This window comes from Pangasianodon hypophthalmus, chromosome 19 (genome assembly GCF_027358585.1).
Source record: "Pangasianodon hypophthalmus isolate fPanHyp1 chromosome 19, fPanHyp1.pri, whole genome shotgun sequence".
NCBI classification, from domain to species: Eukaryota; Metazoa; Chordata; class Actinopteri; order Siluriformes; family Pangasiidae; genus Pangasianodon; species Pangasianodon hypophthalmus.
The window spans coordinates 9,929,859-9,953,927 of NC_069728.1; the positions used below are offsets into that span (position 1 = coordinate 9,929,859).

General features: G+C 36.5%; 2 protein-coding genes across 3 annotated transcripts; one reads left to right on the plus strand and one right to left on the minus strand.

The window, feature by feature from the left end:
* Positions 1–181: 181 nt before the first annotated feature.
* Positions 182–10,983, plus strand: LOC113545265 (armadillo like helical domain containing 4). Of its 2 annotated transcripts, none has more exons than XM_026944522.3 (8): positions 182–649; positions 1,412–2,531; positions 6,034–6,402; positions 7,483–7,629; positions 7,706–7,864; positions 8,927–8,958; positions 9,032–9,166; positions 9,301–10,983. In XM_026944522.3, exons 2-8 carry the CDS (start codon positions 1,517–1,519, stop codon positions 9,370–9,372), a joined length of 1,929 nt encoding a protein of 642 aa, XP_026800323.1. In that variant the 5' UTR covers positions 182–649; positions 1,412–1,516; the 3' UTR covers positions 9,373–10,983. The 2 variants fall into 2 exon arrangements, with proteins under 2 accessions (XP_026800323.1, XP_026800325.1); XM_026944524.3 differs by having other exon boundaries at positions 6,037–6,402.
* On the minus strand, positions 10,854–19,030 carry LOC113545273 (N-alpha-acetyltransferase 30). Its single transcript, XM_026944538.3, has 4 exons — positions 18,064–19,030; positions 16,661–16,784; positions 16,347–16,402; positions 10,854–16,100 (listed from the first exon to the last, which is right to left on the minus strand). The coding sequence occupies exons 1-4, from the start codon at positions 18,829–18,831 to the stop codon at positions 15,963–15,965; spliced, it is 1,086 nt and encodes a 361-aa protein (XP_026800339.3). The 5' UTR covers positions 18,832–19,030; the 3' UTR covers positions 10,854–15,962.
* Positions 19,031–24,069: the final 5,039 nt, after the last annotated feature.

The window sequence follows — 24,069 nt, forward strand, 5'->3', positions numbered from 1 at the left end:
GGCAATATGGGAGTCAGCAGGAACGGTGCAACACAGCAGGCGCTGTTTCTGCTGATCGGAGACCAGCTTAACGTCGTTTATTGTTTTATTATTGCGGGTGGGATTGGTTGAGAAGCTGATCCGAGATCAGATGTAAATGAACAAACTACTGTCACCAAGGCTGCCTGGTGCTGATGTTGACCAGCGATTTCTGGTGCCACAGTGATGGCTTAATGAAATGGGTTCAACATGTCACCAGAAGCTGATTCAGAAATCTAATAGATTTAATAGATTGCACTTGTATGTTTTGATTAGTAGAAATGCCTCCTAATAAACGTGGGAATAATTAGATTTAAAAAAAAAAAAAAAAAAAAAAAAAAAGCAGTTGTATAAGATGATCCTGGATACAAACAACTGGGTGTTGTCTCAATAAAAGCGAGATATTGTGAACTTTTTTGGGGGGAGTGGGGGGAGTGCAATCTTAAATCAGGATTCAGAGCTGTGTGGGGTTTTTCTCGGCATGGCGCAGCATCCGGAGCTCATAAACCACAACAACACTGCCAATCCCGTGTACGTGTCCACAGCCAGAGGGATATGATCTGGAGCACTGGATCGGAGGTGTTTCTGGACTTCTACAGAATGAGGTCGACAGGCTGATTTTAACACACAGGTAAGAATCAGTGATTTGTATAGCCTGCTACATCATGACATTAAACACTGTAAGAAGCTTTGTGAATAATCAGTATCCTCATGTTGCTCCATTGCGTAGTCTATGTCTATGTTTACAAATATGTCACCCAGTTTGTTGAGGATCTGTCTTTTGCACTTGCACTTGGCACTGAGTGTCAGTTTGCCTTATACTGCGCAAAGATGCACATCTGATCTATAGGTCCACTCTGATGATTATGGTATATGGAGGTTAATGTGCATATTTAAAATAAAAAAATCAAAAGATGATGAGTCAGAAAAGAGAAAGCATTAAACAATTTCCATGCACTTTCTGAAAATTCTTAAAGCAGGGTTCATTGGCTTTTACTAGCTAGAATAGATTTTGTTACAATAATTTATCATTATTAATTGACTGCACATTGATTTGTACAGCATGCAATAGGGCGCTTTGTCATGGAGAATGAACAGTGCTATTTTTAGGGGTTTGTGAGTGGAGGAGTGCAGCAGTGGTGCTGTGTCAGGTTCTGCAGGGGAGCTGTGTGTGTTCTGCAGATATGAGATAAAGATATTTAAAAAAAAACAAACAAAAAAAACAGCTTTTTGTCCAAATGTTGTGTAAAATTTATGCTGTGCTAGAAATGTTTTAATTTTTTCACAAAGAATCTCTTCTGTCAGTTCTACCTCACATCTTATAGTTTTGACAAAGGAAATCAATGGCGTCTTGCTGTAAAATGTAAACATTTTCCACTATTTTTTTCCAAAGTGAGTTCTGGATGTGTCCAACTATCCATCCATAGGAGCCTCTAAAAGTCCCTTAATCTCTGTCTTCTCAAGCCCACAAATTTACGTACTCAACAGTCAGTTAAGAATGCCGCACCGTGTGCTAGTCCAAGTTCTCTTGTTGGTTGGGGCATGTTTCTCCACTTGGGCTGCCCCATTAAGGAGCACCTCGTCGCCACAGGAAAGACGCTGTGATAGAACAGAGCAACGATCAAGAGACACCAGTGAACATCCAGCAAGCCACCATGATGACAAGATGTGTATAATCTCTTCTACACACCTGGCCTCATCCCCTCTTGTACAAGAACCTAGAGGAACAGCAGATGTCTTATCCAGTGCCAAGCATGAAGACATGAAGATTGCAGTGAAAGATGCCATCCTGGGACACAGTAGGCAGATAGAGTTGTTTCAGAGAAGTGCTAGATCTTATGCACAATACCATGAAGAAAGCGCTGAGCCTACTGATGAGAGTTCGGCTGAGGAAAAGAATCAGAAGTTTTTACCTGCATCTCCATATGAATCCCTTCCTCTTGTGGACCATACAGGAGGACCTGGCAATGAAAATACGGAGAAAGAGCTGTCCACATCTCCAGAGAATTATGCTGAGCAGAAAGTAGGGCCATCTATATTGCCAATCCAGCTGAGGACAGACAGTCCTGCGCAGACACAAGTTACACTGGGAAACAGTGACTACATCAGCTTACATTACAGTGATATAGAAGAAGATAAGGGGACTGTACAGCCTCTAACGAAACCTCGCCCATTGAAACAGGAGGGAGGATGGGAGGTAAAAAGTCAATTTGATGAGCTAAAGAGTTCAAGAGGAATCTCAACCGAATCCTCATTCTCTGCCCATGCCTCTGTGAGCCAGTATCCCAGGAACGTCAATCCAGCTGTTACAGCTCTAACCACTTCAAGCAGTTACGATGGACAGACTGGAGGATCTACACAGGACAAAGCGAGAGCAGCAGAGGTAAACTTGTTTACAGCTGCAGAGCAAGATAAAGCATTGGTGCCTGGACTACTGCAGCCTGACCTGACCCTCAGTTCCAGACTGGCAGAGCTTGGAGACACCTGGACAGAACCAGTCCATTTACAAGGAGGTCAGCACTTTATTTAATAACTGTCATTGTCACATTGTCATTTATGATTTTGAATATATTCATATATCTTGCTGTGATTTTTTCATGTACATGAAGTTAGTAACAACAAAAATTATTTTTATATTCTCTTCTACTAACTCGAGTGCCTCTCACAGTACCTGCATTACTTGTATTTTTAGCAAGCATTTATAAGGTATTTATATTACTGGAGGAGGACTGAAAGATGTGCAGAGAGCGAGAAAGATAGACTTTGATTATGACTACCAGGCATAAGTTTTACTTGCTCTACTTTGAACCACAGTGGGAGACTGGAGGCAGCCTAATTGCTTTCTATTTTTGTCATGCAACTTGAAATAAAAAGAGTGACTATAAAAATTGGGGTAAGACTAATGATGGACATGCTACTGCCAGGTCTGAATGGTTGTGTACATGTAAAAAAAAAAAAAAAAAAAAAAGATTTGATTACTCTGTATTTTGCACAAGGAAAGATTAACTTTTATTTGGACTTTCTACGAAAAAAATCCAAAATATAAGTTCAGTGGTTAGATAGCTATAACTACTCAATATCTACACACACCCATTTTATAATATCCAAATATCCACATATACTGTCTGTAGTCTAGTTGTTGCTGTTTACTGTTTGTCAGCCCAACACTTTACCAAATCAGCTTTGCATCACAGCAACAAAGAACAGGTGGATATTGCCAGTAGCACTGCACTGGTATATCATCACTATCATCATCATCATCTTCATCATCTTCATCTTCATCATCATCATCATCATCATCATCTGCTTAATCCTTGTCAGGATTGCAGAGGATCCTGTGCCTCTCTCAGGAACTGGGCACGAGGTGGGAATACATTCTGGATGGGACACTGGTCCACACACACTTCATCCACTCATACATTCACATTTTGGGGCAATTTAGCATAGCCAAACCACTTATGGGCATGTTTCTGGGAGGTGGGAGGAAACCAGAGGGAACCCACCCAGACACAGGGTGAACATGCAAAACTCCAAACAGAAAAAACTGCAAAAAATGACATCTTGGCAATTAAAAATATATTGGATATAGTCCAATGTATCAATTAATTCCTATTATAAGATTATAGTAAATCGAATATAAGATTATTAAAGCAATTTCTAGACATCTTCACTAGTTCTAAGGCTGAAATAGTCTTGTTCGACTGGCAGATAATTTTGCTCATTTGAAGTATTTACTTCTAGAAAGAAGCAAAATGATCTGCCAATGGAATTAGAACATTTAAAGTTTACTTTAAGTGATTCAAAATGTCTAGCAATAGGTTTAATAATTTTATATTTGGTTTACTGTAATCTTATGACAGGAAATACTAGATAAATTTGACTATATTCAAGCTGTTATGGTCCAAGTTGGCTGTTTTTCCTCAAGCTGATCACATCACGGGTAACAGGGTCATGTGTGTTTAGCATAGGCTTTTTTGTGTTGATCTTGTTGTATCATTGTATTGTAGATTAATGGTTGTGAATTTGGAAAGTTAAACTTTTTAGAATGATGTGCATATAAGCAAAAGGGAGATGGCAAAAGAAAAAGGTTAACTTTGAATGAATAAAAGAAAACATTGACAGATTGTCTTATTAGTTTAATATGGCTGGATGATTTAAAACTCCTATAGTGAGTTTAACAAATTACTTTTTCTGTACCATGGAACCGAGGAACCTGGCAAATAGTGCATAGTGAAGATGATGTGAAACCAGTGAGAAAAAAAACCTCAGGGCAGACAGACAGGAGAAGTTGGAAAAAGGAAAGAACTTAAACCTAATTGGTTTGTGTCCTGGGGTACATTTGACATTACAGCCCCAAACACAGCAATATTCCACCATTATATGACCAGTGTTTTGGTTCAGTCATTATGTACGTGTTTACAAAATGTGCTACTTCTTCTACTGACCGGATGCAACAAGTACTGCTAACCTGTAGGTTTACAAATATTCTGATTTGCTCTCTAACCTTCCATCACTGGAAAGGCTACAACATAGGAGCACCAGTAACCACATTATATGGATGGTGTTTCATTCTCAGTACAGCAGTGATGCTGACATAGTAATGGTAGTTTAGAGGTTATGTGAAACTGTGTGAGTGTATCAGCATTGTTGCTGGAGTAACACTGATCCTGAGCTAGGGTTACTCTCTGTGGAGTTTTACATATTCTCCCCGGTTGCCTCCCACTGTTCAAAACATGCAGACAGGTGGATTGGCTATGCCAAATTGCCCATAAGTGTGAATGAGTGTGTGCATTGTGCCCTACAGTAGACTGGCATCCTATCGTCCTGCCTTGTTTGGAGTCTTGCTGGGATTGGCTCTGGATCCACTGCAACCCTGATCAGAATAGAGCAGTTCCTGATGCTGAATGAATGAATAAACTTTACTGTTGGGTTGAGAAAAACCCACCAGCCAAAAATATCTACCCAACACTAGTACTGTGGTCAGGAACCAACAGTGATGAATGAATAATTCTGATTACCACAAATTGTGCAATAAATCTATAATCTCTAAATATTATACCAATAATCTTTATAGTGTGTGCTGAGAATGGTTGGACTAAATGTAAACAGCAACAGACAGACTACAGGAAATAATTATATACCTACAATTACTAACTTATATGGATGTTGTACCTTATAAAAGGGCCAGTGAGTCTAGATACAATGTTGGTGGACAAAATAAACTGGAAACTAAGTTATGGCCATAACCAGGATCACAATTCTAGTGAGGTCCACATTGTAGATATATCTCATAGTTAATATACTGTATTAAAATATCACAATAACTGAGATTTTCTAACCTCTGTTACATTTTCCTTTCTTTCTTTCATAAAGAGCTCTGACTCCAGGTAGACTGTTTACTTTTACTGAGTTAAATATTTTGATTTACAAGTTACCTGTTGAAATCTGAATTATGTTACACATTACTGTGCCAACAATACAATTAAAAATGCACTTTATCATAATTGTAGTAATTCTAATTGTGTTACACAATACAACAACTTAAAACTGAGCTATGTAACATACAGTTCGTAGATACGTAACTACGTAACAAATAAGGAGCTTGTAGCCCAAACTGATCAGCTAACGTTACTAGTAAGCTGATTTGGCTATCAATGTAATGAGTAGTCTAAATTAAAACAAAAAACAAAACAAAACAAAAAAAAAACAACAAATTGAGGTTTACGGTTTACAAACTGCTAGTTGCTGTCATAAGCACTCATTTATATCATATGTTCTTGCATATCTGATAAAGCTATATTAGATGCTAGCCTATAATATGTCCTTTGCATACCTCTCAAAAAGTTTTTTGGTTAATTTTTTGGTAAAATTTTATGGTTAACCGTAATGCCTTCATTTTTTGTTGAGTTTATTTGGGTCATCATCATTAGTATTTTAGTTAGGAAACTCACCCAGCATGTTTAACATGAAATATAAAATGCATCTTTCTTATTTGTTTGACCTTTGTTGAAACAGTAGAAGAAGCGAGTGTGTTGCCCTTGTTACAGGAAGTGGGCACAGAGGCAACCATGTCTTCTGAAGACCTCCCCTTGATCTTTGAGCCGCTTGATGTCACACCATCCAGTAGTTCAGCGCTGGCCGAGCTGTCTGTCGCCATGGTGCCCGCAACGGGGATGCTCGGGGAGACCGAGCTAGAGCAAACACTCTCCGTGGATACAGACCACAGTCCTCATCAGTCTTTTCCGGGGCCTTCGGATTGGCCTTCACCATGGCAGATGTCAGGTGCTGAGAACTCGGATACTGTCTCGTCATCTCAAATGCCAATCAGCGGGCCTTTCTCTGAAGCAGACGTGGAGCGTGATGAGAGGACTGAGAGGTTACAGAGTGAGAGTGCATAAATGCTGTCTAGTATTTCTTGTATGTATAGTATACATGTAATGTGATGCATAATATTTCTGTATACTATAACATTTTTGTAGTGCATGTAATACATTTGCAAGGTATAGCTGATTCGTAATATAATGCATGTAATGTTTTACGACTAGTAACATCAGTGTTTTGCAGTGTACAGATGAGCAACACCACTGAGATTCAGACTTGAAGCCCAGCCACATGTCCTTAAGCACAGAAATATGTTTCTATTTTTTTGCAACGTGTTTAGCGATTCTGTTGCTAATTTGCTGGTTAGTGCGGTATTATTTTTATTCCTTTGAAAAGTTAACGGGTGTCTCCTACACTGACATCACAGGGGAACGTTGCTGGTGCAGTTACAATGGCTTTTAATCAGAGAAAAAATTTCAATAATCTCAAACACGAGACACACAAACATGACAGATTTTGCTGTTAGCGCCTAAATACAAAAGAACAAGAGTTTGTTTTCCTACTCACCTTTTTCCAGTGAGTTCATTGTCATATTAATGAGAAATCCAACATAGAAATAGCAACAGAAAAGGAGAATTAAAAGTTGAACTCCAGGTCTAGAATGCAATGCAGCATTGTACAGCAGATGCTCTGAGTTAGGCAGAGATTCAGCTTGGCTAGTTAGTGATCTAAAAGATGAAAAAACAGTGGTGTTGATGGAGGAAAGTGTTATTAGCACGGAAGTGTTGGAAGCTTTGGAACTTTCTGTGTTTGAAAGAATTCCCACTCTAGATGCTATCAGCCTCTGTGGGTAGTGTAGGAAATCATTAGACAAAGTGAAAATAAGCCAACATGTCAATGAAGGAAGTTTAAACCAAAAAAGTAAACTCAGAATTCAATCATAAAATAATTCTTTTGCACAATTGATAATGATATTGATTATAAATATTGATATGCAAGTCATTCAGGGTGGATTTTACCTTTAAGCATAACATCATTAGTTCAAACATTTATGCTACGCAGTTGCTGCGTGGCTTTTATAAGTGGATTTTATAAGAATGAACACGAGGTTAAAATCATTGTAAAAACAACTTGTTTTTGCAGATACAGATGGCCTCCCAACATCTGTGGATGTGCTTCGTTTGTCACCTTCTCCTGTGTCATCCACCACACAGAAGGTTGCAGACATCAAGTCGACTCACTCAGCAGTGTTGAAACCAATGTCAGGGCTGGAGGAACTGGAATCTCAAGGTTTGTTCTTATAGATATGCTCTCTCACAAATAAAGCTCGTTTTGTTACTCATATTGTTTACCCTTTATTATCCAGAGAATGAGGATGAAGAGGATGAATATGCAGATGAATCTGAGGAGGAAGAAGAGGAAAGTGAAGAGGAGTTGACTGAGGTTCCTGTACATACTCCTACACGTCCTCCTTACATCCTCATCCCTCCTCCTCCAGTCTGGGGGCAGAGGAACCAAGGCCTCAGTGAGTCTGTGTCTACAGTTAGTGATGAAATGTGAATAGAGCTCTTTGTTGTGCAGTAGACTATGAACATCTAGGAAAATGGAATATGAAGTATGAATTCGATTGTGGAATATGTTTTCATTTAGCTGATATAACTCAAGGGGCAGGACTAATGACCAAACGAATAGGATCTGGTACTCCAAAGTTCTCCAGGGACAAGAAGAAGAATCATGAATTTCCCATACTTATGTTTGATAAATAACTCCACAATTATTGGCACCCTCCATAAAAATGAGAAAAATTTTATTGCACATGTGATGTTTGATACTTAGATATGCAACCTGGGTACATTGTATAGTTCTACATTATTTTATATTTTTGCAAACATAAAAACTTTATTTTAAATAGGGCAATTATTCAGCAAAACACTGGTTTCAAAATTATCCACAGTCCTCAATTAATTACAATTAATATTTGGTGAAGGCTCTGCTTGATAGAGTAGCAACAGTGACCCTGCTATAAAGTCTAAGAAGACTGGAGAGCACTTTAATACTTACAGAACATTTCAGACTCTTTTATGTTCTTAGATTTGGACCTCTCTTAAATTCAGAGCATAGAGTCAAGTTCAAATACAGATTGAGATGGTGCTGCATTTTTCAGTATCTCTTATTGTTGTTGACGTGGCATGAAACTGTTTAGTGGTGAAAGTGTGATTTCCTTGAAGTAATGAAGTGCAAAGAAAACTATTCTGTCCCTAAATTGGCTGAATAATTATGAAAAATAACTGGGATTATAAGTTTATTCATTATTGTGCCTTCCTAACCAAGTGTGCATGTCCTCAATAATGATTCATATGAATATATTATACACTGGGGCATCTTCCCACAATACAGTTTAGTAATAATGTCATTTCACTGATTGCTTGTAAACCACATTCAAAAAGTTCATTCTGACACCTGACGGTTTTAATATACACTGATCTCTCATAGCATCTAAACAGAACAATTCAGGTGTACATGAAGCTTTAGTTCAAATTAGAAATTCATTATTCTTACATGCTCACTATTGTTTGCTTTCTTGCAGTACGCAGCTGGGTTAAGCTGATTCGAGAAAAGGTAGGTGATTTCTTGAAAAAAGTTTAAAGTTAATAATTTAGCCCAGTGTGGAATGTAATACTCTTTCTTTAAGGCTGGCTATGTTTCTGGGATGTTGGCACCTGTGGGCATCGGTATAGCTGGGGCACTACTTATTGTTGGAGCTCTTTATGGCATCAGGCTGATCCATCGCAAGAGGAGGGACAGCCTGAAGCACCAGAGGAGAAAGGTAAACCAGACAGGAGAACATAAGATGCTAAGCTTAAATGTATTCTTAAAGTCGCATCTTTATGATGCATACTTGGTATACATTTGATTTAGTATGTCCATTCATGATTGGTATTTGGTTTTTGTTGACTACAGCAACCTACAGAAGTTAAAAGTGGACCAGACCAAGCAATGCTACTAGCTGATAGCTCTGAAGATGAATTTTAAATGACTCAAAGAAGAATGTCTGTCCCCACAATCATTTTAAAAAGGCTTCAACCATCTCAAAATTCTACAAGTCCTAACAACACATATTTGGAAAAACTTCAGTATGTGAAGTTAATCTCACCCTTATTATTAACACATCTATTAAGGCACATTTTACTATATTTAATGTCACTCAATCATCAGCAGATTTCTATGGGTTAATATCTCTACAAATAATTGAAGTGCCAGTTTGGCCACAAAATTTAGTGAATTTGGCCCCAAAAGTAGTAGTCGATCAGCCAAGAAATACCTGCAGGGCTCCCAAGTGAGGAGATTGCAAGTTCCAGACAATGCCACAGCCATTGTCCAAAAAAAAAACAACAAAAAACGAATTGGCCATGGGGAGGGAAGGATAGCGTTCTCTCTCTCTCTCTCCTTTCAATCACCAGCAAATCATGGTCGTCTCTCCTCAAGTATTGAATATCATTTGTACAAGCATCAAACTTAGGTGAACAATATGACCAAAGCGATATTATATGTTAGAAATGATTTGGATGATAATACATTTCCAATTTGATTTGTGTATTTAATTTTCAACACAGACTTATTCTTCTATTTTATGAAACTGTTTATACAGTATGGATGGATTTACATAGAGAGCTATGTCTTTTAAAGCAAGTACTTGGTGATGTAGACATCCATGCTCACTGCTAAACAGGAAGCTGTAAGTCTTCCTTAATTTTTAGCGACATTTTCCTTGTACATTCAGTCAGGGTAAAAGTCTTTAAAATGGTTGAGGTTTGAAACTTGCTTTATTTTTGGAAAATGCTTGTTTTTTCCATTAATGGATTAATACACGGCATTCCAGCTATATTCCAAAAAAGCAAAAACAAATCCATTTTACAGTTGCATTATTTTACATCTAGTGGGGTTTTGAAAGTGCACATTGTGTGTCCACTGATCTTACAGTACCGATATTTCTCAAAGGACACGACTGGAATATTAGCATTTAGACTCTAATCTGTTGCTATGGCTGGAGGAATTAAACAGCAAAGACTAAACACACAAAATGTACTGCAGTTTCTACAAGAAAGAAGTTAATATCAAATTATTCTAGAAATTAAATTATAGTTATAGTTAAGTTACATACTGACAGTTAGATAACATGAGGTTACAGCATTTTGCCAAAGGCATGTGACGTATGATCTTAAATCTTAATCTCTGTTACTGAAACAATAGGAAAAGCTGTACTGGATTGTCGACCTTGAAAGTGCTGGAAAAAATATATTTCACTTTTGAAAAGCTGCTCAATACACGTGTCTTGGATGATCGACTACATTTGAGGTAATGAGAAAATTTGTGTAAATTTTTTTCATTTTTGGCCAAACTGTTCCTTTGAATATGAAGGTGTATTCTTGGAATTGTGCAGATTTCATTTTCCTATTTGTAAATACTGACTGCAATCCTACTGTATTTAGAATAGATCAAATCATTTTTGTGTGCAATGCTCTTTAAGAGAAAACCTACATCATTTACAAAAGGAAAAAGTTTCATTATTCTTTTTTTTTTTTGATGCAGCTGCTTATGTAATGGTAGTACATTTCTAAGTTTTTGCTAGTATAAGTGTCGGGTCATCATAAAAAATAAACAGACAAAAATCCAAAGGTATTATTGTATACTAATGGAGTACACTATGTTTACTGTAGCCAACTTTCTGAAAGTAAACACATGCTCCATTAATGCATACAATGAGCAACTGTATATAGTACATGGATCATGTTTGTGCATAAAGTATACATTGTACTGTACAAGGTTTATTGCTGTATTATTGCTAATTATTGTTGACAGCTCTTAAATTAAATGTATTGTTCCAATGCCTTTGTGACAATCTAGCAAATTGCACTTGTAGTTATAAACATTGCCTGTGTTCGTGTTATTTCTGTTGTCATAATGATACATTAAAGGACCTAAGAGTGAAAAATAGATTGATTGCTGATTTATGGACCTTCTTGTCTTCAAAGGTTTTGAAAACTAGGGGTTTGTTCATCAGTGATGTAGGAATGTAAAAAATGGCTTGTACGTCCAGATTTAGCCAACAAAAATACTACGCGACAGAAAAAAATCCAAATTTATTTGACCTTCTGTGTTGCCCACAACATATAAAAGATCAGATTTTTTTTTTTTTTTTTTAAATTTACCATAGGTTGCTCTGGTTGACCCACTGACAAATGACTAAACATAAAAGTACAGGGTGTCCCAAAAGTCTCCATTGATAGGGGAAATTAACACTTTTTAGCAAAATGTCCTCCAAAATTTTTCATACTTAAGTTTATTTTATTTTTTTCTCAGATAGCATTTGAATGACATAAGAATGCCTTTGACAAAAGAAGAACATATTGAAATCATCGGATCGGGAAGCTGTCACAAGGTTGCAGTGGACTTTAACAGGAAACATGGCAAGCACATCATACACAACACTGTTGCCAAACTTATTAACAAATTCAAAAAGACTGGAAGTGTTACGGACCAACCAAGAAGTAGATGTCCATGAATATCTACTGACAAAGGCACAACAGACGTGGTGCTGGCATACCTAGTCCCCCTGTGTGGTGACTTTTGGAACACCCTGTAGATGTAAAAGCATGACATGCCAAGTAATCCCCAGCTTTCCAGAAACATAATGACCTAGTAAGACCAATATTTATAACAAATCATGCATTAGTAAATACTAATCAAATACTAATTAATGATCTCATTACTTGGATGAGCCTATATGGTTGGTTTTCTTTTGTTAAAGTACATCAGCATCTATGATGAGTTCTTTCTGATAATGGACAGTCTCCACAATAGTCTATCTTTAAGTGTTCATGGTCTGTGATGGTGGGCATTGTGGATGTGAAAACAGCTAAAGATCACATAGCACAGCTCTAGGTTTAACAGTGAGTTGGTATTATGATCATCCAGAGAATCCATATAGCTCACTCTTTCTTTACTTTTGGGAAAAGTGATGGGCCTCCGTGTCATTCTCATTTAATATGTAGCAGTAATGGATTTCTGTGTAATAAACAGACTGCTTGGACCCTTTTCATAAACATACGTTTAGGTGTTTGATACCATCAACCAACATACACTGAAAAAACATACTCAAAAAAAAAATAGAACATTAGAACATTTGCAATAGAACATTTTCCATACACCATAGAATGTTAATAATCCAGAAATAAATTCATACTTGATTTGACACAACAAAAGGTCATCTGCTTGACAGAGTTTGTGTTAGAGGATGATAATGCATGTTTTTACTTGTGTTCTTGATTCTTCGAATTTCCTCTTTTCTACATCCTTCATCAAAATTAATATTATTGCTAGTATTTCAGTGTGTAGCTGAAATTAATTTTTAAATTCATTTTAATATTTAAAATACAAATTCAGCATTTTATGAGTATGGCTTTGATGTTAATAAAACATAACACTAAACAGGATGAGGCCAAAACAACCCAAGTTTTATGTGTCAGGATTGTCAAGATCACAGGCAGCAAAAATTATGAGACAATATGACAAAAAAGATTCACATCCATTGCACTTGTACTTTAACAGAATAATCCAATTTTATTATTCATGTTTACCAGAAGACAAATTTCTGTCTTAAAGTTTCGACATGTTTTGACTGGCTTTCATCGTATTTTCACCGAGCATATTAAAACACTTCAGTATCAGAGTATTAAATTAAAGGCAGTAGTGGACATAATTAGTACTTACTTTGGCTATTGTATTTTTTAAGATTTTTAAAAAATAAAATTCCACACAGTTTTTAAGATTGGGTTGAATTTACTAGATAAAAACTAAGGCCTTAATTTTCTCAGTTGGTAATTGGCAAAGTTTATAAAAGGCATTTGATAATGGTGAGTTGTTGTTTCCATCACTGTAACAAAACTAGAAAATTGTGGACACTTTGACACGCGTCTACAGGATAGCCATCAAAACTATTATCCTGACCATTTCTCTACGGGTTCTATAGATAATCAGATCATGTATTTCATTTTTAACACTCCACATAGTAACTAGAGATTTAACATGCTGAAAATCTGAAGTATGTAACATTGACATTCCTGGAACTGTAGTTGACTGCTATGTTCATTCTTCCATTCATAATAATTGGTCGTACCATTTCCCTCTAATCTGGTCATGCCTGTAGTCAGGTGCAGATGCCAGTCTGATATAATAAGAACGAGGAGTTCTGAATTGCAATAAAAAAATTGCTGGATATGAGGAACTTTATTTTACTTTATCAGACTATTACTGTCTGCTAAGCTCAGCCAACTGAAGTAGATGACCCAGGGCCAAGAGATTTTCTGCTTCTCTTTCAGATGCTCTGCCTTGACTGATGGTTCTCTGTGGAAGTTGCGGTTTTGCTCTAGTGCTGCGCTCTACCTGTGGATCTAAATAGTGCAATGTGCTCACTGAGATCTCACTTTTAGTTATAGAATAATTGTTGAAATGTCTTTTCTTTAATTGCAAGGCTAGGCAGCATGTTGCAATTGAGCTACATTACAGTGTTAGTCCAGATAATAGCATTACATCTTCAGACACTGTAAAAGTTCAAACAGACTTTATTTAAATGTAGTTCAATGAAAGCTGTAAAATGTGAACAATTCAGCTGCTTCCTCCTCCACTTATCTTCTCACCTCTGTGGCCTTACTACTTCCTCATTTCTACTTCCTCCAGCTTTCCATATACAGTAAGTAGTCCAGTCTTTCACTCTCCTCTATCTCCAGCAGACACCTCATCCTGAAGCTGATGCATTAACTTAATCACACACTCCACAGAATTACAAAAATTATTTCCAATTTTCAGTTGTCTGACCTGATCTTATGTACGTAGTTGTGTATGGTTTGCATCCCTAATTATTTCTGGTTATGAAATAATTTTTATTATATTACTTATATATTTAAAAAATTATCAACAAAAAACTAAACATTAAAAGTAAAACAAGGCAACAATCAGAAGCACAAGGCAAGACCAACAGAAAAATACTGTCAATGTGGATGACATCAGGCAGACTTACTGTATAACAAGAATAATTCACAAAATGCAAGTCTGGGCATACAAATAATTAAAGAATACTTATACCACATTCTTGCAGTTTTTGACAACTTTTGTTACTTGTAATAATAAAGGAGCATCAGTGAAACCTCCCACTAACTGACATTTCTTTGTCTGTTTTCCCCTAAACTTTGCATTCAACAGTAAAATGTTATATTTAATATTTTGACTGCTGGAATCTGATTTTCTCTAACAATGGCTCTGGCAGTAATGTCAGCTGTAATTCAGTTTATATTAATGCACTCGTTCTACTATGTTATAGTCTCTTCTGTAGTAACAACTCATTCACAGGGACTTGTATGGAGGACACTCCACATAGCCTATGCCTAATAATAATAGGATTAAAAAAAAAAAAGTTGTTACATAAAGACTATAATCGTTTATATGGTGAAGCTTTCTGTAAGGAGACATTTACGTCTCGCGTGTCAGTGCTTTGTAAATGTTTATTTATTTTTTTTATAGCAGCTTAATCCAATAATAAAATGCAGAGTTCCTATGCAAAATGAATGAAAGATGGCACATCTAATATTTAACACCTTCCTTATTACTTGGCAAAAAAAAAAAATCGATCAATAAATAAAAACTTATTTTGTAACTGTTTTACTGTTGTTACTTTCTAAAGTTAAATAACTTTTTATGAGCTAGTAGCTGGTCAGACTAAGCTGGTTTTTTCAGTGGGGTAGACATTTTTTTAAAGACATGGATTTAACAGATGGAAATTCCTCCTCACATAAGCAGAATTTCACACAGAACCTACCCACTCCCTGAACAGACACAAATTATTCAAAACTTTCTCCACTGCAAGTATTGACACTGGCATTACAATTTGTGCATATGAGCATCAGTACCACATTAAAGAGCTCTGACAAATGATAAGTGTTTATTCTTTGTTTTCCACACCATGTATTTGCTCTTTTAGTTCATTAGCTGTCCTAGCCCATCAAATGATGCCTGATGCAACTAAAGCGTCTGAAGAAATGGCTCCAACGGACCAATGTAGAATGGAACTCTCCCACCCATGTAGAAATCAGCTTCAACTATAAGCATACTACTAGCACACACTGCTCACAGCAAATCCTCAATGCAATCAAACACACGCCACATTACATAAAAAACCTGCACTCTTTGTTCAAATCACTATATAAGAATAAACATGATGGAAAAAACACATCTTGTTTGAAGCCTCAAGTCAAACTAACACAAAAGGTCTCGTGTCACTTCCTTATTTCAGCTTAATCTTATTTGAATCTGCTGGTTCTATTCCTTTTCACTCTTCTGAGATCCAGCTCTGCTTAGATTCACACCAAATGACTCTCTGAGGACTTCAACCGCTACACTTGTGGTGTTTTAACATTTTTTTCTTTGTGTTCCCTGACTCTCACAGAGATATATCAAGTAAAGTACTTTGTTTAACCAGCAAAGATGGCCTTGAATGATTGTGCCCAGTCAAAATTGTGTTTCTGACTGTTAGCGTACTGAAGAAAGAGAGGCTCTGACAGGGCCTGAGCTTAGCGTAGCCACAGTTTGAGCCGCAAAGCGTCCACACCATTGAGATAATATCTGAAGAGCCGCTTGTCCCTCACAAAACCCAAGTTTTCATACAGCTTCAGGGCAGATTTGTTAGTGATCTCTGTCTCCAGTACCACCTAGTATAAACAGAAACATAATACACAAAGTGCCTAGGATTAAAGAAAAAATTAATTTAATATAAATAATATAAAATAATATTTGTGTTATTATAGCAAGGGCTTGCTATATTGGGCTCTCAGATTTCACGCTCACTCATCCATAAATAATCACCACAATCACTATTATTTTCCTGTTTGTCCAGATTTAATAATCTGAGTATGCTGTTTAAGAAAATCCATAAAATAGTATGTGTAAAAACTTACTTCATCACAGTCGCCCTCCACCATAGCATAGATGGCCTTCTTCACAAGGTTAGTACCTAAAACAAAGAAAAACAGCTTTGTGCAGGTTTTCCGAGGACATGTATTCCAAGTTCATGTGAGATGCATTTCCTGTCCTCAGCTAACACAGTGAATTACTAAGTTTTTGGTGTGTATGCATAAGTCTCATTGAAGTTTTTAGTTCTTCAAAATAATTTTTTTTAAATATAAATCCTGGACCAAATGGACAGGAAACCTTGGTCATAGTTCACTGTACAAAATGACCTGGTCATTAATGTAAAGAAAGGAAACCTCACCAATGTTTTTTCGACGATGTTTGGAGTCCACAGCAAGCATGGCAATGTATCCACGCCGAAACATCTTCTTGTGCATGTCTAGTTTACACACAATTGCCCCCACACAGACCTCCTGTACCATTGCCTGAAATAAAATAATAATAATAATGCTCAATAATCAAACAATGACAATCATTAATAAACTTATGTACAGTGATAGAAGCTCTAACTTTATTTGGCTTTTTTTTTTACGAAAATTTTTCAAAAGATGATAACAACATTCCCTTCACTTTTGCCACTTCAGACACTGGAGTCAGAGCTGAAATTATGAGTTATTACAAGGACTAGAGAAAAGTCAGACTATCTATAAATATTAACATAGCATTTTCATTCTTTGGTATTCTTATTCTTGTCTGCAGGCCATGACCATTAGTTCTAAAGAACTTCAACAAATTTAAAGTATCTGTAATGCATTTGTGCATTGAGTGAGAAAGTATTACACTGCTGCTACCATGGTCTACCTTTCCCAAAGCTGGTTAAATGTTAGATGAATTGTGCACTGGTAATTGAAAAAGCTAGCCTGATGCTCAATGTTACACCACATCTAAAATACACATAAAATATATAAGACTATTAAAATTTAAATAACATGTTAAATCTTTCTAATATAGGGATGTGCCATGTGTCACTATGAACTACACCATTCTCACAAGTTTTTTTTGTTTGTTTTTTTTTGCTAAACTAAGTCATGATCAGATCACTGCTTTATCAAATAGTGTTGCTAAACCTGCTTCAACAGTAGCATATATCAGAGGACAATGTCCAATGGGTTAGTAACTGTGGGGTTTTTTTTTTAGTGAAAACACATTACTTTTGTCCACAAATAAATATGATCAAAACACAAAAAAATTCAGATTGTGTTTTTGTTACTTTTTAAAAAAAAAAAAATTCTATGATGTTGCTCTTGAGTTTGTGCACGCAAATAGTGTGGTCCAGCAGTAACTGTAAATAAGCATGCTTATTTTATAGAACGTCCATTCAGGCATTAGCAGAGCTTCTCAACACCCAGTGATCCAACTCAGGTTTCACTTGCAGTCCTTGGGGCTTTGCAGTGGGAGTGGATTAGACATGCTTTAGATAGAAATGCTATTAATTTTACAGAGCCCTTTTTGTACAGCTTGTGCTTCAATAATGCATGGTGGTTGCCAAATGAAACATTAGGCCAAATGAAAACCTTTCTCCTGAGTACAACTATTCACAAAGCTACATTTCCTTCTAGCTACATTTCACCACAGGTCCAAAATACAGATTAATATTTATTTTCAGTTTGCTCATCAACCTTTCATCCTGAGGTTTAGTCAGTCAGCATGTACAACCTGGTAGTTCACTGAACCAGATAAGCTTAGATGCAGCTGCCTACGTACCAGAAAGCAAAGCTGTGGCCAGTTGTGGATAAAGTACCGGTATGTATATATGGAATAAGGCTCGGACAGATCCTTGGTTATCAGTCTCATTATTCCTGGCATTTGAAGTTCGGACTCATAGTGCACATACACGACATCCTGACGTTGGTTCGCTTCTGTGGCAGGCGAATGGTTCAGATCTAACCTGCACATCTCCAATACTGGTCCATCAGCAGCAGTGACAGTCTGAGATGTTACCTCAGGTCCTTGATCGGTCCTTAGGTAACATTTTGTGACTTTATTACCAAGATCATGTCCAATATTTCCACGACTTTGACAGACTTCAGTTCGAGAGAATGTAACTATACTGTTGTCACTGTTCTTGTTCATGTCTTGGCAAGGTAAACCTAGTATGTGCTCTGGGTTGTTGGTGTTTTGGACGCAGCTGGATCTGTCACAGTGCTCTGTAGTCGCTTTAAGTCCATTCAAGCTCTCCTCCTCTTTATGATTATGGATAAATCCAGACACTCCGATACAATTTAAACCGTTTATTCGTCGCTCAAACGTTTCACACTGGTGGTTCAGCTCTGAGAACGAGTAATCCCGGTTGTTCCCTCGCTCCAGGTTACATCCGCACACATCTGGTTCCTGGCCAGCATCTGCCACCACCGAGTCGTGCAGCTTCCGCCCGCGGTTCTCCCGCTCCCCGGGGACAGAGCACCCTTTCCCGGGGAAAGAAATCATCTCTGACCGGGATCCGCTGCCAGGCCCAGGCGGAACCGCGGCCATCAGCGTTCACGTTACAAAACCTAATAAAGGAAGCCGTATTCACCAAGTCTCATAACTGAGACACTGAACAGAACGCATCCATAAAAACGACAGTTCATTTTCAACCTCAGATGAGCTCCAGCTCGCTCACTGCCTGCACCGCGTCGTTCTCCTCACTGCCGTAAAGCGCTGCGTCCACTGAGCAGCCATTACTGCTGCAAAGCAGTTTCACGACACACCACCGCATATCCTTCACAGAGACATGGGAAATTATGTTTACAGTTATGGCCTGATAAGTGAAAGATTTTTTTTTTTTTTGGTTGAAGAACATACAAAATACCAAATAACCAACAGTAAAAAATTTTAATACAATTCAAAGAAGTCCAAATAGCAGCATAACAAAAAAAATACATAGATAAACAAAATAAACATAACAGGAAACGTAAGAAAGAAAAATAAATAAATAATACAAGGGGCTTAATCATCATTATCAAAAAAAAAAGAAATCTTCAAAAGTCTACATAGTTTAAGGGCTTTTTTATGATGCATGAGCTTTAAGGATTTGAAGAAGACCATTAAATGTTGCTGGAAAGTAATAAAGTGGGGGGAAGAATCTACATTTATGAATGAAGTAATTGGCCAAAATCCCAATATTAGTAACCAAAAATTCAACATCACAATTTCGACAAAAGAACAAATATTTTACAGTTTTAAAATCAAAGTCAGGTATTACATACTTCAAACTTAACCAAGCATAGAGATCATCCCATAATTTTTTAGATAATTTGCATAAATAAAACAAATGTTCCAATGACTCTATGTCTGCTTCACAAAAGGTGCATTCATTACAATCCAAATTAAATCTGTTTCTGATTAACTCATTACAGGGAAAGATATCGCAAATAATTTTAAACTGAACTTCTTTTGCCTTTGGTAGAAGTGGAAAAGAGAGAAATCTTGTTCTAATTCGAAGCACTTTATCTTCAGGAAAATCAAAAACAAGGGGTCTCTTCTTTACTTTAGAAGGGAAAATCTGTGTATTTACTAATGTTCTTAAAACTTTATTATTACTGCTCTGCTCTGTAAAATTAATACCAGAGATGATTAGATTACCTAATCTTGGTATCACAGGTAAATAACACAATGCACCTTTAACCAACTGAACTGACAAGTGAAAGTCAACCCTGGATAGAAATAAAATGACATCAAACAAGGGGGCGTGGTCATTATAAAGCAAGAAGTTATTTAGAGAATTGTATTTTCATGTCCTGTTATTGAAATTTTATTTACTGATTCCATGAATAAGTATGAGGAAAAAAAAAAATATATATGTATATATATATATATATATATATATATATATATATATATATATATATATATATGTATATATGTATATATATATATATATATATATATATATGAAAGTATAAGAATGTCACAGAAGACCACGTAACACACACACACACACACACATTTAGACAGGCATGAAATATGCATAAGCGTGGCATGGCTAGACACTAGACAAAGACTGCTGACTTAAATACTTGTACTAATTAAACCAAAAGGTGAATCAGGGGCAAACAGTCATGTGACGTGAATGTCACGATCAGGTGAGATGCAGTGGCTGATGGGACTCGTAGTCCTACACTGTATTATGACGATATAAATAAATAAATTGTCAGTGACAATAAATGTCATTGAGGATGAACGCAGAAGTCTAAACCAATGAAAATGTGTGTTCCAGATTACCAAACATGTCATTAAAATAGCCTTCAGTCAGTCAGTTTTTGAGGATTTCAGAATTTCTTCATGTAGTGCAGTACTGCTAAAGCAGGAGAAGAGGGCGGTGTTGGTGCGTTGGTGTTTTTCCCAATCCTGCACCTCACATCCTTACAGGCATTAATGATAGCATTGAGCTTATTTGTTAATTTGCACATTTAATTTAATTCGCAAACTTTTGTTCATAGATTTTAACGGTACAATAATAGTGTACGTGAGCAAACTGTTTGAAGAAAAATTTATTTTATTATTCTGAACGACTAATGCTTTGTTCACCATTATTAAATGATAATAGTGATTGGTCATAGTGTAGGCCCTACACACACATTAACACCATCATACACTTCCAAATACAACAATTTGTGAATTGTCAAATTCTAAATAACTAATGATTTGCTCGACTGGGCATGTTGTTATAGGAAAATAATCAACGCAAAGCATTCCTTGCGGTCTTGGGTTGTGTTAACTACCTATTGGTTTAATATAATAAGAAATATAATATAGATAATATAAAATATAGATAAAATATAATAAGAAAAGAAACCCAGTGAAATGACTCACTCAAACAAGCTATGTAAATAACCCAGCATTTTTTTGTAGTTTTTTTGTAGCCTATTATATAAGGCCTCTTCAGAGACTAATTAATTGTGTCAAGGAGATGTAGATTTTTTTTGGTATAGTTGTATGGCTATGTTTGGCATCCATCAGTAACGCACTCATGTTGTGTAGGCATGTTTGCAGGTGATATTAGGTTAGTAAGTATACACTGTAAAAACTGACAGACAGACAAAAAAAAAAATCAGGGTTGCCAATGAAGTACTGTAAAAAATTAACAACTGTAAACATCTGTACAGTAAAGTACTGTAATATCTTACATAGTATAAAATAACACATTATCCAGTGCTCATCCATTTGCTCATTTGGCTGATGCTTTAAAAAAAAAAAGCAACTTACAAGTGATGCAGGATACAGCTGATCCAAAGGTTAAGGTCTTACTCATGGACACAGCCATGGCAGTTTGGAGGTGCTGGGACTTGAACACATAACCTTCTGCTGTGTAACTCAAACGCTGAAACACTGAGCCACCGCAGCTAGCCTGAATCACTTGCATTGATTCAATGCAACCATTTAGTGTGAGTTTAGTTCAGTGATTGAATCAGTGCAAGCTAGTTGAGCTAGTTGCAGTAGCTCAGTGGTCAAGTCTTTGTGTCAGCCAAATGAGCAAATGTACTGGATTATGTGTTATGTTATACTATGTAAGATATTACAGGATATACATATGTATATATGTATATGTATATGCATATGTATATATGTATATATATATATATATATATATATATATGAAAGTATAAGAATGTCACAGAAGACCACGTAACACACACACACACACACACATTTAGACAGGCATGAAATATGCATAAGCGTGGCATGGCTAGACACTAGACAAAGACTGCTGACTTAAATACTTGTACTAATTAAACCAAAAGGTGAATCAGGGGCAAACAGTCATGTGACGTGAATGTCACGATCAGGTGAGATGCAGTGGCTGATGGGACTCGTAGTCCTACACTGTATTATGACGATATAAATAAATAAATTGTCAGTGACAATAAATGTCATTGAGGATGAACGCAGAAGTCTAAACCAATGAAAATGTGTGTTCCAGATTACCAAACATGTCATTAAAATAGCCTTCAGTCAGTCAGTTTTTGAGGATTTCAGAATTTCTTCATGTAGTGCAGTACTGCTAAAGCAGGAGAAGAGGGCGGTGTTGGTGCGTTGGTGTTTTTCCCAATCCTGCACCTCACATCCTTACAGGCATTAATGATAGCATTGAGCTTATTTGTTAATTTGCACATTTAATTTAATTCGCAAACTTTTGTTCATAGATTTTAACGGTACAATAATAGTGTACGTGAGCAAACTGTTTGAAGAAAAATTTATTTTATTATTCTGAACGACTAATGCTTTGTTCACCATTATTAAATGATAATAGTGATTGGTCATAGTGTAGGCCCTACACACACATTAACACCATCATACACTTCCAAATACAACAATTTGTGAATTGTCAAATTCTAAATAACTAATGATTTGCTCGACTGGGCATGTTGTTATAGGAAAATAATCAACGCAAAGCATTCCTTGCGGTCTTGGGTTGTGTTAACTACCTATTGGTTTAATATAATAAGAAATATAATATAGATAATATAAAATATAGATAAAATATAATAAGAAAAGAAACCCAGTGAAATGACTCACTCAAACAAGCTATGTAAATAACCCAGCATTTTTTTGTAGTTTTTTTGTAGCCTATTATATAAGGCCTCTTCAGAGACTAATTAATTGTGTCAAGGAGATGTAGATTTTTTTTGGTATAGTTGTATGGCTATGTTTGGCATCCATCAGTAACGCACTCATGTTGTGTAGGCATGTTTGCAGGTGATATTAGGTTAGTAAGTATACACTGTAAAAACTGACAGACAGACAAAAAAAAAAATCAGGGTTGCCAATGAAGTACTGTAAAAAATTAACAACTGTAAACATCTGTACAGTAAAGTACTGTAATATCTTACATAGTATAAAATAACACATTATCCAGTGCTCATCCATTTGCTCATTTGGCTGATGCTTTAAAAAAAAAAAGCAACTTACAAGTGATGCAGGATACAGCTGATCCAAAGGTTAAGGTCTTACTCATGGACACAGCCATGGCAGTTTGGAGGTGCTGGGACTTGAACACATAACCTTCTGCTGTGTAACTCAAACGCTGAAACACTGAGCCACCGCAGCTAGCCTGAATCACTTGCATTGATTCAATGCAACCATTTAGTGTGAGTTTAGTTCAGTGATTGAATCAGTGCAAGCTAGTTGAGCTAGTTGCAGTAGCTCAGTGGTCAAGTCTTTGTGTCAGCCAAATGAGCAAATGTACTGGATTATGTGTTATGTTATACTATGTAAGATATTACAGGACTTTAATATAAATATATTTTACAGTTGTTTATTGTAAAAAAAAAAATTATAGTACTTTATTGGCAACCCTGTTACCAGTAAATTACTGTAAACTTTTCAGTCAATTTTTATTTATTTATTTATATTTACACATCAGCATGTGCTGGTGTGAGCTATCAGTTAGTGCATCATTTTCACTGAAATGAATGGTAATGGTAGGCTACTGGATAGCAAAAAGTCTACAAACGTGGCCTATATGTGCGTTCTTGTGTGTGTGTGTGTGTGTGTGTGTGTGTGTGTGTGCGTGTGTGTGTGTCCTTGTGGGTGCACACATACACTTAATCTTGTGCATAACCTATTCTTTGAAAGCTAAGCCTTCAGGCTGAGAACTCTCTGATGAGCTAGAATCAGACATGCACAATCAGTTTCTCTCTTTTAATCTCCTTTGGAGGCCTATCTATCTGAGCAGGCTCTCCTTAATTACTGTCTCTCTCACTTAGCAGCGTGTGACTGAGTGTGAGA

Coding starts and splice junctions, on each gene's coding strand:
- LOC113545265 (XM_026944522.3), top strand. CDS start 1,517: ATGCCGCACCGTGTGCTAGTCCAAGTTCTCTTGTTGGTTGGGGCATGT. Junction 2,532..6,033: donor ACCAGTCCATTTACAAGGAG/GTCAGCACTTTA, acceptor TTGTTGAAACAG/TAGAAGAAGCGAGTGTGTTG. Junction 7,865..8,926: donor GCAGAGGAACCAAGGCCTCA/GTGAGTCTGTGT, acceptor GCTTTCTTGCAG/TACGCAGCTGGGTTAAGCTG.
- LOC113545273 (XM_026944538.3), bottom strand. CDS start 18,831: ATGGCCGCGGTTCCGCCTGGGCCTGGCAGCGGATCCCGGTCAGAGATG. Junction 16,785..18,063: donor GGCCACAGCTTTGCTTTCTG/GTACGTAGGCAG, acceptor ATTTTATTTCAG/GCAATGGTACAGGAGGTCTG. Junction 16,101..16,346: donor TGGAGGGCGACTGTGATGAA/GTAAGTTTTTAC, acceptor TGTTTATACTAG/GTGGTACTGGAGACAGAGAT.